Source organism: Oncorhynchus masou, chromosome 18 (genome assembly GCF_036934945.1).
Source record: "Oncorhynchus masou masou isolate Uvic2021 chromosome 18, UVic_Omas_1.1, whole genome shotgun sequence".
Classification (NCBI taxonomy): Eukaryota; Metazoa; Chordata; class Actinopteri; order Salmoniformes; family Salmonidae; genus Oncorhynchus; species Oncorhynchus masou.
The window spans coordinates 50970461-50988623 of NC_088229.1; the positions used below are offsets into that span (position 1 = coordinate 50970461).

The window sequence follows — 18163 nt, forward strand, 5'->3', positions numbered from 1 at the left end:
TCATTAATAGCACCAATCGATTCTTATCCCTACATTCTTCTGCTGTATGGGGGTGACTTTCAAAATGGACAGTGAATCAATCGTAATCCTTACAGTAATTTCAGCAGCTAGTCCTAAAGTGCATGTTAAAACATTAATTTCACTCTCGTCACCCATAGAAATATAATTTACGAGAAGTTTCAAAGCCCCTCAGACCACAGAAATGTTAATGTGTACTTATCGGTAAGTACATTCAATATGGCTGCCAGTCCACCCATCACCGAACATAGACTTGAATGGGGCTGTCCATTCTGGTCATTCTATTTTTATGGTCACTCCTACCAACCCCTCAAATCCTACGCCCCAGGCCTATTTGTTCTCTGTCCCTCACTCCAACACCGGACACTGGAACGTCTTAATCCAGGCTAAATCCTCCAGCATCCCCCAGTGCATGTAGATAATGGAGCAGATCACCAGCACGTGCATTATCTGGTGGCTGTTGCACCAGTAGTCGAAGAGGCCTGGGCTAAAACGCTCGGGCACCCGGCTAAGGTTCACCAGGCCACCCATGATAGCCAGCATGTCCATGGTGAAGAAGAGGCGCAGCGAAGCTGGGCTGCCTACACCGTCGCCCAGCCAACGGAATAGGAAGAGGAGCACACGGAAGAGGGCCTGCCAGATGAAAGCGCGAAGGCGCCCATAGTTGCTACGCGCTGTGGTGGCACAGAGGATGCCCCAGGCTGAGATTAGGCTGTAGGTCAGGAGGGCCAGGATGCAAGTGACAGGGTAGCACATCAGGGTGATGTAGATGATGGGCAGGCATCCTGGTTGACACAGAAACAGGAGAGTCAATGAAGATGGATGTGTGATGAGAATAGGAAGGAAGGATACGTTTTCAAACATATTTCAAACAACTGATCTGGAATCTGACTTTACCTACCCAAGGTGTTGACCAGGCAGACTCCGACCATGTCAAGGGAAAGGAGTGTGTCGTAGATGGGCTCCCCGCCCTCATGGTTCATGAAGGTGTGGTAAAGCACTGAGCCCACGGTGGGGGACAGGCAGGCAAGGTAGTGGAACACACACATCCACGTTTGCTCCACCTCAGACCAGGGGATGTTAAGTGGCAGCAGCACAAGGAAACAGAAGAATGGGATTCCTGGATGGATGGAGGGAGATCTCATTATTGATCGACTTTTGAAGTCTAGACTCTTATTTTGCCATGCTTTGCTAATTAGAGGTTCAAGCAGCAAATCTGCCAGAAACCTTATTGTATTTGTTGGGGTTCATTATTATTATTATTATTCCATAAGGGCAAATTCACACAAATTCAAATTCCTGTGAGATGGTAAGGCCTACAAGGTTGAGACTTTGCAAAAAAGGTAAAGGGCAACATCTTGTCAAGCAGTGCCATGTAAATTGGCCACATGGTGGTGCTATAACAAGCAATTGAAGATGAAAACTTTGAAAGGTCACGCCCTTCACCCCATGAGACCTAGGGAGAATCTCAATACTCATTGTGTCCTCTCTCCTTCTCACAACCCACTGAATGAGAAAGCCAGAAGTCATTGTTTTGAGGAGGTGAGGAGAGAGGACGTGAGGAGTATGCAACTGGGATTCTCCCCTGGAGTCATAAAATGTTGTACATATGTCCCTCTCCTCACAAGAAACAATTTGCCTCTAGGACCCATAAGGTGATGGATTTTCCAGCCATTTTGAATTTGTGAAAAACACTTAAAACGCTACTCCTCTCTCACCGAATGACCGATTTGCACAAAACCTAAAACATGGCCTCTCAGTTCTCTCAATGCAATGTTTTCCACGCTAGCACCTCAAACAACATGGCCACTACTAACCATTGAACATCCACATGGGCATGGTCTGGCACATTCTACAGTATCTGAATTCTATGGTATTTCAATTCAATCTTTCAAGGTAAAGATGACATGTATTTAATAATGTTTTGTTGTAGTGGGGACATTAATCTAAAAAAAGTGTGATTTTGTTTTCATTTTATTTGTATGTTTAGCTCACATAATATAATTTAAAAGTATACATTAAGGTGTCTGTAATGGAGTCATTGTGGCAAAAACTAATGTTGACATTAATAAATGCATTTATATACCTTCCAAAATATTTTTTCGGAGTACCACCAAGATGGAGGCACAGTGGATTCAACAAAGTCTAGGTCAGGTATATTGGTACCAGTATATGCAGGGGAGTACACCAGATAAAGGCTTACTCTGTGTCCTTGAAATGGCCCTCATAGTATGATAGCCCTGCAGTTTGTTTTGTCCAACACCATTGCATTTCTCTGAAGTCTCTCTCACAGGTGTATTGCAGCCTGCTGAGCAACTCTCCTATACTAATCCCCTCCTGAGTTAGAGTTAGTGTTAATGTGCTTAGCTACAGAGGATATCCAAGGAGGAGTCACATCATAGAGGCTGCCACACTTAGTTCAAGGGTGCAGAGCTGCACGTGCTTAAACTTGAATGTTCTGCAATGTTATGCATTGCATAGCATTATGCACATCTCAGTTGTAGGGTTTCTGAGAGAGTGGAAAATAATCATACAAACAAAATGTATCCGAAATGTATGATAATAATTCCTTCTTTTTTTTGGTGCATCTTTCAAGTTTCATGCATAGCCTATTGAGAGTTGCTGCCAAAGATAGAAAAGTGTTTTGACTATTTTTACCACTTTAATGGGTCAATCATACAACTCCAAGGCCAATTACTAATGCAATATATCCAGGACAAAGACAGATTACCAGTAATCCCCCATATCCTTGTCTCTTTACACATACTTGTAAAGTACCGGTATGCTTGTAAATGGCCCATCAGTGAGAGTAGCCCAAAGTGGCCTATATTTCAAACTTGCAACTGTTAACAATTTCAATACTGGTGTAATAATACATCTACTAGCCTACAAAGACTACATACTCACTTAGACTATACATTAAATACATAATACACATGAGATGAGAAAATTTAGTTTAAAAAAACAGGATAACCATAGATAACACTTTATATTGAATTATTAATTGTGAATACACTTTGTAAATAGTATTTCATAAATTTTTGTAAACATGAAAATGTATAAGCGTTACAATTATCAGTTATATATGTATAATCATTTAGATATATAAAAACACATTTATAAGGAGACATTCATGAGTTATTCTGAAGTGTAAATTATCAATAAACTATGCCAGTTCATATATCAACTGAAGGGGCCGTATACTTACCATGGGTATAAATGTTACCAAATTCATTGTGCAAGTAGAACAAGCTTCTGATGCACCCCTGAAAGGTTGAAATTGGCCGGTAGCCTGTCAGGATCAAGTCATTGAACTGAAGATGAGGAGGGGTTTTCTCCAAATTCAGTAGTCGTGGTCCATGTAAGCAAGCCATGGTGGCTTTCTCCAGCCAATGTCCCCCTGAGTTTACAGGACATCAGTTGATTGTGCAATATACATATATCCTGAAAGAGTCTCCAGTAAGAACTTTAGGCACATACATTGTCAAGTCAAGCAGGATAATGTCGGCACGAGTCTCATCCTTGGAACAGGTACTGAACTTCTTAGCAAGCGACCTGTTGAGCTCACAGAGTGGCATGCTTTCTGTGTGACCAATCAGCAATCACTGTTATTCATAGGGTTAAATCTGGTGTAATCCTCACTGGAAAGCTGTGTGTGGTGTGCTCTGCTCACTATTTCAATGTCATATACCTGTTGCCACCAAGCCTCTACTCAACATTCTCCTCAATTTGTCTGTTTGTTGTGGAGTTTGTAGGCTGCATGCACAGTATATTCTATTCTAATGCTCTTGCTCTACAGTACTGTCATTTCAGTGGCTAATCTAGGGATTGCACCACCTTAATGAGTATGAGGAATAGTTGGGATAAAGATGCTTTAATAAAGAAGCTATGGTAAATGTGGCACAGGCCATTTCAAGACGGGCAACCTGCAGCACTGCTCAAACGCACTACCACCTATTACACCAACAAGATATTGTTTGAAAGCAATGACATCACATCTTGAAAGATGAAAAATAAATACATGCATAAAATAAACTTTTGCCACACTGATGGTATTTCCAGTCTGTTTTTATTCCATCAAAACTGTCCAAAAATGTACAGGTGTTTGCCACAGGTAGTAAAAAAAAAAAAAAAAAAATCCCATACAAAATACATTTATTTGTTTGAGTTTGAGTTTATAAAACTATGCAGACAAAAACTGGACTGATTCAATCAACACATTACATATTTGTAGCACACAAACTCTCAAAACATGATTCACCTTATCCAGTAAGTGGAGTAAGACAGGTGGTTACGAAATGAAATAAGATAGACACATAATCAAGATACATTTGTAGAAAATATAAACTACAAAGAAGGTATGCCCTAACAAGACTTAAATGTGTGTTTTCTTAGTTCTAGTGATATTACAGACATGGCATGAAAACTATAAAAAATATGTCAGGCAGGACTGATTTGGCATGGACAGGGAGATATGAATAATTATACAAAAACTAGAGATCAATTAAAAAGGGAATTAAAACAAATATACAACAACAACAGCAATGTAAAAAAATCTAGTGAAGTTAAATGCTGTAAATGGCCACTGTCACCCTGGTCAACCTACGAGGAGAAAGACAAGAGGGAGAGAAAGTGGTCAACACAATTCATATTCATACTGCCTAATATTTCAAATCTATAGGATCATCTATAGGACACGTTTAGTCTACCTTTAATGTTTTACCTTAGTATCCACTATTCCCAAAGAATCCTGTTAATTCATATTTCTTCTCCTTTGCACCTCCTGAAAATAAAACGAAAAAGTATAGAAAAAAGAAGACAAGAGAGAAATTGATACAAAATTATCTGCCCAAGATAACCACTCAAAGACACAGACGTTTGTATGCTTGATTACATAATAACACGTCTCTTTAAATATATCCAGAGGGGAAATGAAGACAGTGTCCCTCACAAAAGCTGGCACGGCAATGCCAACACTTCAACAGAATCTTTCAATAACTTAAATTCCTTGGTTGAACGTGTGCATGGCTGCGGGAAGATGTTTTGGGTTAGGGGTCCTGTCGATGGGGTAATAAAGTCATGTACGGAGTAATAAAGTAAGGAGTAATGAAGGCCAGTTCACAAATTTTGTGGACACTTATTTTTAATAATAATGAAAAATATATGTATTTATCGGGGGGTGCGTGCTGCAGTCAGCACACCTACTTCCCGCGGCTATGCATGCGTGATCATGCATTTTAAGTTCTTCTACTAAAAATACCAATAGGAACTGAGACATGCATGTCAGACAAACAGGGTAAAATTACTTATGACCTCAGCAAAAAAATAAACATCCTCTCACTGTCAACTGTGTCTATTTTCAGCAAACTTAACATGTGTAAATATTTGTATGAACATAACAAGATTCAACAACTGAGACAAACTGAACAAGTTCCACAGACATGTGACTAACAGAAATGGAATATTGTGTCCCTGAACAAAGGGGGGATCAAAATCAAAAGTAACAGTCAATATCTGGTGTGGCTACCAGCTGCATTAAGTACTGCAGTGCATCTCCTCCTCATGGACTGCACCAGATTTGCCCGTTCTTGCTGTGAGATGTTACCCCACTCTTCCACCAAGGCACTTGCAAGTTCCCAGACATTTCTAGGGGGGGAATGGCCCTAGCCCTCACCCTCCGATCAACAGGTCCCAGACGTGCTCAACAGGATTGCGATCCGGGCTTTTCGCTGGCCAATGCAGAACACTGACATTCCTGTCTTGCATGAAATCACTCACAGATCGAGCAGTGTGGCTGGTGTCATTGTCATGCTGGATGGTCATGTCAGGCTGAGTCTGCAGGAAGGGTACCACATGAGGGAGGAGGATGTCTTCCCTGTAACGCACAGTGTTGAGATTGCCTGCAATGACAACAAGCTCAGTCCGATGATGCTGTGATATACCGCCCCAGACCATAACGGACCCTCCACCTCTAAATCAATCCCACTCCAGAGTACAGGCCTTGATGTAACGGTCATTCCTTCAACGATAAATGTGAATCCAACCATCATCAAAGAAGAGCACTTTTCGCCAGTCCTGTCTGGTCCAGCAACGGTGGGTTTGTGACCATAGGCAATGTTGTTGCAGGTGATGTCTGGTGAGAACATGCCTTACAACAGGCCTACAAGCCCTCAGTCCAGCCTCTCCCAGCCTATTGTGGATAGTCTGAGCACTGACGGAGAGATTGTGCGTTCCTGGTGTAACTCGGGCAGTTGTTGTTGCCATCCTGTACCTGTCCCGCAGGTGAGATGTTGGGATGTACCGATCCTGTGCAGGTGTTGTTACACGTGGTCTGCCACTGCAAGGACGATCAGCTGTTCATCCTGTCAACCTGTCGCGCTGTCTTAGGCATCTCACAGTACGGACATTGCAATTTATTGCCCTGGCCACATCTGCAATCCTCATGCCTCCTTGCAGCATGCCTAAGGCACATTCACACAGATGAGCAGGGACCCTGGGCATCTTTCTTTTGGTGTTTTTCAGAGTCAGTAGAAACGCCTCTTTAGTGTCCTAAGTGTTCATAACTGTGACTTTAATTGCCTACCGTCTGTAAGCAGTTAGTGTCTTAACGACCGTTCCACAGGAGCATGTTCATTAATTGTTTATGGTTCATTGAACAAGCATGGGAAACAGTGTTTAAACCCTTTACAATGAAGATCTGTGAAGTTATTTGGATTTTTACAAATTATCTTTGAAAGACAGGGACCTGAAAAAGGGATGTTTCTTTTTTTTGCTGAGTTTACTTACAATGATGACAACAGTTATATATTGGAATCCTGTATGATACTATGCATTTCATTATACTGTAGGAAGCAAGCTTATGTCCTATAAAAGGCAGGCACTCTGAGTTTATCCTTCACAATTTGACAGAATCCACTCAATGGTTACAATATTAGGGCCCTCTATAACTTGTCCAAAAAAGAGGCATAAGTTTGCTTTATATTTGTCATTTCACGTACACTACCTGTCAAAAGTTTTACAACGCCTACTCATTCAAGGGTTTTCTTTATTTTTACTATTATCTACATTGTAGAACAATAGTCAAGACATCAAAACTATGAAATATAAAATATATTTGAGATTCTTCAAATAGCCACCCCTTTCCTTGATGACATCTTTGCACACTCTTGGCATTCGCTCAACTAGCTTCATGAGGTAGTCACTTGGAATGCATTTCAATTAACAGGTGTGCCTTGTTAAAAGTTCATATATACTTTTCAGCCAATCAGTTGTGTTGTGACAAGATAGGGTTGGTATACAGAAGATGGTCTTTTACCAAATAGGGCTAAGTCCATATTATGGCAAGAACAGCTCAAATAAGCAAAGATAAATGACAGTCCATCATTACTTTAAGACATGAAGGTCAGTCAATACGGAACATTAAGAACTTTGAAAGTTTCTTGCAGTCGCAAAAACAATCAAGCTCTACGATGAAACTGGCTCTCATGAGGACCGCCACAGGAATGGAAGACCCAGAGTTACCTCTGCTGCAGAGGATAAGTTCATTAGATTTAGCAGTGTCAGAAATTACAGCCCAAATAAATGCTTCACAGAGTTCAAGTAACAGACACATCTCAACAGCAACTGTTCAGAGGAGACTGCGTGAAGCAGGCTTTCATGGTCAAATTGCTGCAAAGAAACCACTACTGAAAGGACATAAATAAGAGGAAGACTTGGTTGGGCCAAGAAACATGAGCAATGAACATTAAACCAGTGGGAATTTGTCCTTTGGTCTGATAAATCCTAATTTGAGATTTTTGGTTCCAGAGGCCGTGTCTTGGCGAGATGCGGTGTGGGTGAACAGATTATCTCTGCATGTGTATTTCCCAACGTAAAGTATGGAGGAGGAGGTGTTATGGTGTGGGGGTGCTTTGCTGGTGACATTGTCTGTGATTAATTTAGAATTCAAGGCATTCTGCAGTGATACACCATCCCATCTGGTTTGGGCATCATTTGCACTGAGATGCTACTAAGAAGGAGTGTGATGTAGTGCTGCATCAGATGACCTGGCCTCCACAATCCCGCGACCTCAACCATCAGGACTGCGATTACTTACCACGGACTAGCAGAACCCTTTTTCTTATTTCACGACTCTGACGAGCCCGAGGATATACGGCTCCCTCGGGAACAGGCCCCGACCCCAGTGATCTGCTTAAAGAGGAGCCGGAGAAAGAGAGGCCGGAGGGCGGGCTGCCTTCTGAGGAGTCAGAGGTGATCGAATAAATCCCCACTCCACTCAATTCTGCTAGCAAACATGCAATCATTGGACAATAAAATGGACGTGTTATTTGGGAAGATTAAACTACCAATGGGACATTAAAAACTGTAACATCTTACGCTTCACGGAGTCGTGGCTGAACGACGACAATATCAACATACTGGTTATACGATGTACCGGCAGGATAGAACAGTGGCATCTGGTAAGACAAGGGGCGGCGGTCTATGTATGTTTGTAAACAACAGCTGGTGCACGATGTCTAAGGAAGTCTTGAGCTATTGCTCGTCTGAGGTAGAGTTTCTCATGATAAGCTGCAGACCACATTACCTACCGAGAGAGTTTTCATCTGTATTCTTTGTAGCTGTTTACATACCACCACAATCAGAGGCTGGCACTAAGACAGCATTGAATGACCTGTATTCCACCATAAGCAAACGGTCACCCAGAGGCGGTACTCCTAGTAGCCGGGGACTTTAATGCAGGGAAACTTAAATCAGTTTTACCACATTTCTATCAGCATGTTAAATGTGCAACCAGACAGAAAATAACTTTGGACCACTTATACTCCACACACAGAGATGCATACAAAGCTCTCCCTCACCCTCCATTTGGCAAATCTGACCATAATTCCATCCTCCTGATTCCTGCTTATGAGGAAAAATTAAAGCAGGAAGCACCAGTGACTAGATTAATTAAAAAAGTGGTCAGATGAAGCAGATGCTAAGCTACAAGACTGTTTTGCTAGCACAGGCTGGAATAAGTTCCGGGATTCCTCCAATGGCATTGAGGAGTACACCACATGTCATTGGCCTCATCAATAAGTGCATCGATGACGTCGTCCCCACAGTGACCGTACGTACATACCCCAACCAGAAGCCATGGATTACAGGCAGCATCCGCACTGAGCTAAAGGCTAGAGCTGCCGCTTTCAAGGAGCCGGACTCTAACCCGGAAGCTTATAAGAAATCCTGCTATGCCCGCCGACGAACCATCAAACAAGCAAAGCATCAAAACAGGACTAAGATCGAGTTGTACTACACCGGCTCTGACGCTTGTCGGATATGGCAGGGCCAGCAAACCATTACAGACTACAAAGAGAAGCACAGCCGAGAGCTGCCCAGTGACACAAGCCTACCAGACGAGCTAAACTGCTTCTATGCTCTCTTCGAGGCAAATAACACTGAAAAAGACGTGAGAGCACCAGCTGTACCCGGAAGACTGTGATCACACTCTCAGCAGCCGATGTGAGTAAGACCTTCAGACAGGTCAACATTCACAAGGTCGCAGGGCCAGACAGATTACCAGGACGTGTACTGCGAGCATGCGTTGACCAACTAGCAAATGTCTTCACTGACATTTTCAACCTCTCCCTGTCCAAGTCTGTAATACCAACATGTTTTAAGCAGACCACCATAGTCCCTGTGCCCAAGAACACTAAGGTAACCTGCCTAAATGACTACCGACCCGTAGCACTCACGTCTGTAGCCATGAAGTGCTTTGAATGGCTGGTCATGGCTCACATCAACACCATCATCCCAGAAACCCTAGACCCACTCCAATTTGCATACCACCCCAACAGATCCACAGATGATGCAGTCTCTATTGCACTCCACACTGCCCTTTCCCACCTAGACAAAAGGACCTATGGACCCACCTGGACCTATGTGAGAATGCTATTCATTGACTACAGCTAAGCGTTCAACACCATAGTGCCCTCAAAGCTCATTAATACGCTAAGGACCCTGGGACTAAATTCCTCCCTCTGCAACTGGATCCTGAACTTCCTGACGGGCTGCCCCCCAGATGGTAATGGTAGGTAACAACACATCCGCCACACTGATCCTCAACACAGGGACCCTTCAGGGGTGTGTGCTCAGCCCCCTCCTGTACTCCTTGTTCACCAATAACTGTATGGTCAAGCACGACTCCAACACCATCATTAAATTTGCAGATGACACATCAGTGGTAGGCCTGATAACCGAGAACAACGTGATCAAGACGCCCCCATTCTCATCGACGGAGCTGCAGTGGAGCAAGTTGAGAGCTTCAAGTTCCTTGGTGTCCACATCACCAACACACTAACATGGTCCAAGCACACCAAGACAGTCGTGAAGCGGCACGACAAAACCTATTCCCATTTGGCATGGGTCCTCAGATTCTCAAAGGGTTCTACAGCTGCACCATTGAGAGCATTCTGACTGGTTGCATCACTGATGGGTATGGCAATTGCTCGGCCTCTGACCGCAAGACACTGCAGGTAATAGTGTGTACAGCCCAGTACATCACCAGGGCCAAGCTTCCTGCCACCCAGGACCTCTATGTCAGGCGGTATCAGAGGAAGGACCAAAACATTGTCAAAGACTCCAGCCACCCTCGTCCATAGACTGTTCTCTCTGCTACTGGAGCACCAAGTCTAGGTTGAAGAGGCTTCTAAACAGCTTCTACCCCAAACCATAAGACTCCTAAACATCTGGTCAAATGAATACCCAGACTATTCACATTGCCCCCCCTGCCACTCTCTGTTGTCATCTATGCATTGTCACTTTAATTAACTCTACCTACATGTACATACTACCTCAACCAACCAGTGCCCCTGCACATTGAATCTGTACCAGCACCCACCTATCGTTATTTTTTTTACTGCTGCTCTTTAATTACTTACTTTTCTCTTATTCTTATCCATATTTTTTAGGGGCTTGTAGGGGCTTGTAAGTAAGCTTTTCACTGTAAGGTCTACACCTGTTGTATTCGGCGCATGTGACTAATACGATTTGATTTGAAATTGAGATGGTTTGGGATGAGTTGGACCACAGAGTGAAGGAAAAGCAGCCAACAAGTGCTCAGCATATGTGGGAACTCCTTCAAGACTGTTAGAAAAGCATTCCAGATGAAGCTGGTTGAGAGAATGCCAAGAGTGCAAAGCTGTCATCAAAGCAAGGGGTGGCTATTTGAAGAATCTCAAATATAAAATATATTTTGATTTGTTTAACACTTTTTTGGTTACTTCATGACTCCCTATGTGTTATTTCATAGTTTGATGTCTTCACGATTATTCTACAATGTAGAAAATAGTAAAAAATAAAGAAAAACCCTTGAATGAGTAGGTGTTCTAAAACTTTTGAACGGTAGTGTATATATTTTTCAAAGATGTGATTTGATATTTTATAAACAATAGACAACATACACATACAAATGACTATCATCATACAAACATCACACCTGCCCAGACCCACTAGCCCCCACCCCTATCTCCAGTGCCCTTATCACTTTCTGCCACATGGCCTCAAACTGCACAATTTATTTTGTTTCTCTCCGTCGCCCACGTTCTTTCAATTTTGAGATGATTAAACATTTGACCTTTCCATTGAGTGAACACCGGAGGATGGGCTGATGTCCAGTTTGAGTAGAATTTTAAAAATTATAATTAATGAAAAGGTTATTGTCCAACTCATTGGGTATCTCACTGCACCCTCATTTGTCATGTCTTGAAATATACACTAATGAATTAAAAAAATACATTTACATTTCAATACCTCTGAAACATCAATCTTTGTAACTCCGCCCATAACGTTTGAATTTTGCAACATTCCAAGAAGGCATAAATTATTGAATCATTAGTAGTTTACACTTCAGACATGACTATGCCATTGTGCTGTAGAATTTGTGAATTGTCTCTTGTATAATACATTCTATACATTAATTTATACTGGATTAAGCATACATTTTCATTAACTGTTACCCGGTTAGTTATGTTCCAACATTCCATCCATCTTGGTTCCAATAGTTTATATTTTTTTGTAAAAGATTGTTAGTTGTAAGGTTTTGTATAGATTACCTATAATATGAATATCCTTTTCTGACACAAATAAGATTCCCTCAAGATTGCTCTGATGTCCAGATCTCAAATATACATTTTGTGACATTGATCGACCCAAAATTGCTTTTTAAAGCTGCCATGAAAATAAATGTATTTCCTATTACCAAGTCATTTATGGTTTCTATGCTTTTAGTTTTTCATGTGGGCCAATTTATCAATGAATTCTGAAAAGCTATCCAAGGAATGTTCCATAAGGTTGTATTTGTTATTTCTAAAGGTTGGCTGGCTACTTAAATCAGGATATATTATATAAAAAAAAGGTAAAAACAAGTGAGTTTAGGGGTAGCAAAGCAAAGCACAAAGCAATAGCTATGTGAAGCTAGCAGGTGTACAAAGCTGTTCTATCTTAACTGCTACTCTACTTTCCAGGATCCAATCTCCTATCAATACAGTCTATGGTCTATTTGACTTCTGACTGCTTACCATAATCCCTTAGTCAAAATACAATCAAGCTCATGGTGTCTTGCTCAAAGTGGTGATGTGAACTCAACTTTGCTCCACTCTTCTTACTCCATTGCCACTAGGTCATGTTCAATAGGCATTTAACGGGGAAAAATGGACTGAAACAGGGAGGAACTCTACCGGGACTTGTCCAATAAGAAACTCTCCTTTCCATTATCAATTGCCAACCGTTTTAAAGCGTTTTTGCATTGCGTGCCCTAATGAACATAAGCTGGGTCTGCTTGGACTGTACTTTTTACCTCGCCATGATTTGCCCTGCGGGTGAATGTGCAGCTTGAGGTGCTGCTGAATGTGTATCTGGTGCGGTGGCTGAAGCAACGCAGTGTCAGGCCCGTGTGGCGGGGCTTTCATTTGGGTGCTGGGCGCAGATGCAAGGGAGAGGCTGGCAGTGCCCACAGGCTTGGGTGGGGCCTCTGAAACAGCTGCGGCAGGGGCCTCGGGGGGGAAGAAGGACACTACGGGCACAAATGAGGGGATGGGGGGATAGGAGATGGAGGGCCAAGGAGTGGGAGCTGGGGGGAAGGAGACAACTGAGGAAAGAGAATTAAGGGATTTTATAGAAGAGAGGAGGTGTGGATGGCATGGCAGGATGAAAGAGGGATGAAAGAAGGGGAGAAAGAAGGGGAGGGTTTGTATAGCACACGGAGATGCAAAAGGAGATGCACAATCAGGATGAACACAAAGACAACAAGACAGAACAAACCAAAGCCAGACTGACACTGAACAAAATATGAAACACACGGAGATATGCTATATATACTAGAGTATGTGGACACCCCTTCAAATTAGTGGATTTGGCTATTTCAGCCACACCCGTTGCTGACTGGTGTATAAAATCGAGCACACAGCCATTCAAACCCCATAGATAAACATTGGCAGCAGAATGATCTTACTTTAGAGTTCAGTGACTTTCAACATGGCACCGTCACAGGATGCCACCTTTCCAACAAGTCAATTTGTCAAATTTCTGCCCTGCTAGAGCTGCCCCGGTCAAATGTAAATGCTGTTATTGTAAAGTGGAAACGTTTAGGAGCAACAATGTCTCAGCCCGAAGTGGTAGGCCACACAAGCTCACAGAATGGGACTGCCGGATGCCGAAGTGTGTAGCGCGTACAAATAGTCCTCGATTTCAACACTCATTACCGAGTTCCAAACTGCCTCTGGAAGCAATGTCAGCACACAAACTGTAAAGTTTGGTGGAGGAGCAAAAATGGTCTGGGGCTGTTTTTCATAGCTTGGGCTAGGCCCCTTTGTTCCAGTAAAGGGAAATTTTAACACTACAGCATACAATTTCATTCTAGACGATTCTGTACTTCCAACTTTGTGGAAAGAGTTTAGCGAAGGCCCTTTCCTGTTTCAGCAAGACAATGCCCCAATGCACAAAGCGAGGTCCATACAGTAATGGTTTGTCGAGATAGGTGTGGAAGAACTTGACTGGCATGCACAGAGCCCTGACCTCAACCCGATCGAACACCTTTGGGATGAATTTAAATGCTGACTGTGAGCCAGGCCTAATCGCCCAACATCAGTGCCTGACCTCACTAATGCTCTTGTGGCTGAATGGAAGCAAGTCCCTGCAACAATATTCCATCATCTAGTGCAGTGGTTCCCAAACTTTTTATAGTCCTGTACCCCTTCAAACATTCAAACCTCGAGCTGCGTACCCCCTCCAGCTCCAGGGTTAGCACACTGACAAAGAGCTCTTATAGGACCAGGGCACAAATAATAATATAATAATTATCAATCATTTTGCTCTTTATTTAACCATCTTACATATGAAACCTTATTTGTTAATCAAAAATTGTGAATAACTCACCACAGGTTAATGAAAAATGTGTGCTTGAAAGGATGATCATAACTCTGCAATGTGGGTTGTATTGGAGAGTCTCGGTCTCAAATCATTTTCCACACACAGTCTGTGCCTGAATTTAGTTTTCATGCTAGTGAGGGCCGAGAATCCACTCTCACATAGGTACGTGGTTGCAAAGGGCATCAGTGTCTTAACAGCTCGATTTGCCAAGGCAGGATATTCTGAGCGCAGCCCAATCCAGAAATCTGGCAGTGGCTTCTGATTAAATTACATTTTCACAGAACTGCTTGTTGCAATTTCAATGAGGCTCTCTTGTTCAGATATCGGTAAGTGGACTGGAGGCAGGGCATGAAAGGGATAACGAATCCAGCTTGTGTCATCCGTTTCAGGAAAGTACCTGCATAATTGCGCACCGAACTCATTCAGGTGCTTCGCTATATCATATTTGAAATTGTCCGTAAGCGCAAGTTCATTTGCACACAAAAAATCATACAATGATGGAAAGACCTGCGTGTTGTCCTTGTTAATGTAGACAGAGAAGAGCTCCAACTTCTTATTCAAAGCCTCAATTTTGTCCTGCACATTGAAGATCGTTGTGGAGAGTCCCTGTAATTCTAGATTCAGATCATTCAGGCGAGAAAATACATCACCCAGATACAGTGCCTTGCAAAATAATTCATCCCACTTGGTGTTTTTCCTATTTTGTTGCATTACAACCTGTAATTTAAATGGATTTTTATTTGGATTTCATGTCATGGACATACACAAAATAATCCAAATTGGTGAAGTCCTTTATTAAAATTATTCTAAAAATAAAAAAAATTGAAAAGTGGTGCTTGCATATGTATTGACCCCCTTTGTTATGAAGCCCCTAAATAAGATCTGGTGCAACAATCACCTTCAGAAGTCACATAATTAGTTCAATAAAGTCCACCTGTGTGCAATCTAAGTGTCACATGATCTGTCACATGATCTCAGTATATATACACCTGTTCTGTAAGGCCCCAGAGTCTGCAACACCACTAAGCAAGAGGTACCAACAAGCAAGCGGCACCATGAAGACCAAGGAACTCGCCAAACAGGTCAGAGACAAAGTTGTGGAGAAGTACAGATCAGGGTTGCGTTATAAAAAAATATCCTTAACTTTGAACATCCCACAGAGCACCGTTAAATCCATTATTAAAAAATGGAAAGAATATGACAACAAACCTGCCAAGAAAGGGCCGCCCACCAAAACTCACAGATCAGGCCAGGATGGCATTAATCAGAGAGGCAGCACAGAGACCAAAGATAACCCTGAAGGAGCTGCAAAGCGCCACAGCAGATATTGGAGTATCTGTCCATAGAACCACTTTAAGCCGTACACTCCACAGAGCTGGGCTTTATGGAAGAGTGGCCAGAAAAAAGGCATTGCTTAAAGAAAAAAAAAAATTCTTGGCCATCAAGAAAAATGCTATTCCTAGCGCAAATCCAACACCTCTCACATCACTCTGAGAACACCATCCCCACAGTGAAGCATGGTGGTGGCAGCATCGTGCGGTGGGGATGTTTTTCCTCGGCAGGGACTGGGAAACTGGTCAGAATTGAAGGAATGATGGATGGCGCAAAATACAGGAAAATTATTGAGGGAAACCTGTTTCAGTCTTCCAGAGATTTGAGACTGGGACAGAGGTTCACCTTCCAGCAGGACAATGACTCTAAGCATACTGCTAAAGCATCACTCGAGTGGTTTAAGGGGAAACATTTAAATGTCTTGGAATGGCCTAGTCAAAGCCCAGACCTCAATCCAATTGAGAATCTGTGGTATGACTTCAAGTTTGCTGTACACCAGCAGAACCAATCCAACTTGAAGGAGCAGGAGCAGTTTTGCCTTGAATAATGGGCAAAAATCCCAGTGACTAGATGTGTCAAGCTTATAGAGACATACCCCAAGAGACTTGCAGCTGTAATTGCTACTTTTTTTTTTACAATTGCTGTAATTGTAATTGGTGGCTCTACAAAGTATTGACTTTGGGTGGAGGTGAATAGTTGTGCACTCAAAGTTTTCCATTTTATTAGTCTTATTTCTTGTTTGTTTCACAAGAAAACATATTTGCATCTTCAAAGTGGTAGGCATGTTGTGCAAATGAAATGATACAACACACCCCCCCCCCCAAAAAAAAAAAAAATCTATATTAATTCCAGGTTGTAAGGCAACAAAATAGGAAAAATGCCAATGGGGGTGAATACTTTCGCAAGCCACTGTAGGACAGCCGTGTGAGAAACTCGTCATCATGGAAGCGGTCGGACAAGTGAACATTTTGGTCAGCAAAGAGAACTTTAAGCTAGTCTCTCAATTAAAAAAAAAATCAATACTTTGCCCCTTGATAACCAGCGCACTTCTATATGTTGTAAAAGTGTTACATGGTCGCAGCCCATCACATTGCATAGTACAGAAAATACACATTGAGTTCAGGGGCCTTGCTTTAACAAAGTGAACCATTTTCACAAGAGTGTCCAAAACGTCTTGCAAGCTGTCAGGCATTCCCTTGGCAGTAAGAGCCTCTTGTGGATGTTGCAGTGTACCCAAGTGGCGTTGGAAGCAACTGCTTGCACGTGCGTTACCACTCCACTATGTCTCGCTGCTTTTGTGCCATCAGTACAGATACCAACACATCTTGACCACCAATGTCCATTTGATGTCACAAAGCTGTTCAGTACTTTACAAATATCCTCTCCTGTTATTCTGGTTTCCAGTGGTTTGCAGAAGAGGATGCCTTCCTTAATTGACGCCCCATAAACATAATGAACATATACCAGAAGCTGTGCCAGGCCAGCCACGTCTGTTGACTCATCCAGCTGTAACGCATAGAATTCACTGGCGTGTATACGAAGCAGTAATTGTTTCAAAACATCTCCTGCCATGTCACTGATGCGTCGTGAAACAGTGTTGTTTGATGGAGACATTGTCTGTATAGTTTCTTTGGCCTTTTCCACCAGCATTGTCCCATCCATATCCGTGGCAGCAGGAAGAATTAAGTCCACCACAATAGTATGGGGCTTGCCTGTCCTAGTCACTCGGTAGCTCACCATATAAGACGCTTCTTCGGTCCGCAGGAAATGCTGCTAGCTAGCTAGCCAACAGCTAGCCAACCTCTACCGAATTGAACTCCAACTACCCGGTCAACATTCCGCGTCGCTCCACAGGTAGTATCACATTTTCATTTCACTTCATTACAGTACAACGGTTTGATTTGTTTGATCGTAGCTAGCCAGCTACATAGCCGTCTTTGTATCTAAGACAATTGTGTAGCCTAGAGCGATTTTCTAGGTTAGCTGGCCAGCTATTGTCATTCTTGTAACGTAGCTAGCCAGCTAGCCCCCGAATAGCAGCACTGTAGTAACTATTACAGTACAACGGTTTGTTTCTTTGATCGTAGCTAGCTAGCTACATAGCCGTCTTTGTATCTAAGACAATTGTGTAGCCTAGAGCGATTTTCTAGGTTAGCTAGCCAGCTATTGTCGTTCTTTTAAAGTAACGTAACGCAATTAACCTGCTAGCTAGCCAGCTAGCCCCCGAATAGCAGCACTGTAGAAACTATTACACTCGACGGAACGACTTGATTAGTGTAGTGTCAACATCGCAGCCACTACCAGCTAGCCTACTCCAGCAGTACTGTATCATTTCAATCATTTTAGTCAATAAGATTCTTGCTACGTAAGCTTAACTTTCTGAACATTCGAGACGTGTAGTCCACTT

At 42.6% G+C, this 18163-nt stretch overlaps 2 protein-coding genes across 2 annotated transcripts in view; both read right to left on the bottom strand.

Moving 5' to 3' along the window:
• Positions 1–366: 366 nt before the first annotated feature.
• On the bottom strand, positions 367–3392 carry paqr4b (progestin and adipoQ receptor family member IVb). The gene is made up of 3 exons (XM_064921861.1): positions 3227–3392; positions 920–1138; positions 367–803 (listed from the first exon to the last, which is right to left on the bottom strand). The coding sequence occupies exons 1-3, from the start codon at positions 3390–3392 to the stop codon at positions 367–369; spliced, it is 822 nt and encodes a 273-aa protein (XP_064777933.1).
• Positions 3393–4068: 676 nt separating this feature from the next.
• The window catches only part of LOC135504758 (basic salivary proline-rich protein 1-like), a 38173-nt gene continuing 24078 nt past the window's right edge, over positions 4069–18163 (bottom strand). Inside the window, exons 13-15 of the mRNA XM_064923604.1 lie at positions 12854–13144; positions 4742–4801; positions 4069–4620 (exon numbers count right to left, since the gene is read on the bottom strand). Of these exons, the coding sequence (XP_064779676.1) occupies positions 4743–4801; positions 12854–13144 (350 nt within the window). The 3' untranslated portion in view covers positions 4069–4620; position 4742. The remainder of the gene's footprint in view (positions 4621–4741; positions 4802–12853; positions 13145–18163) is intronic.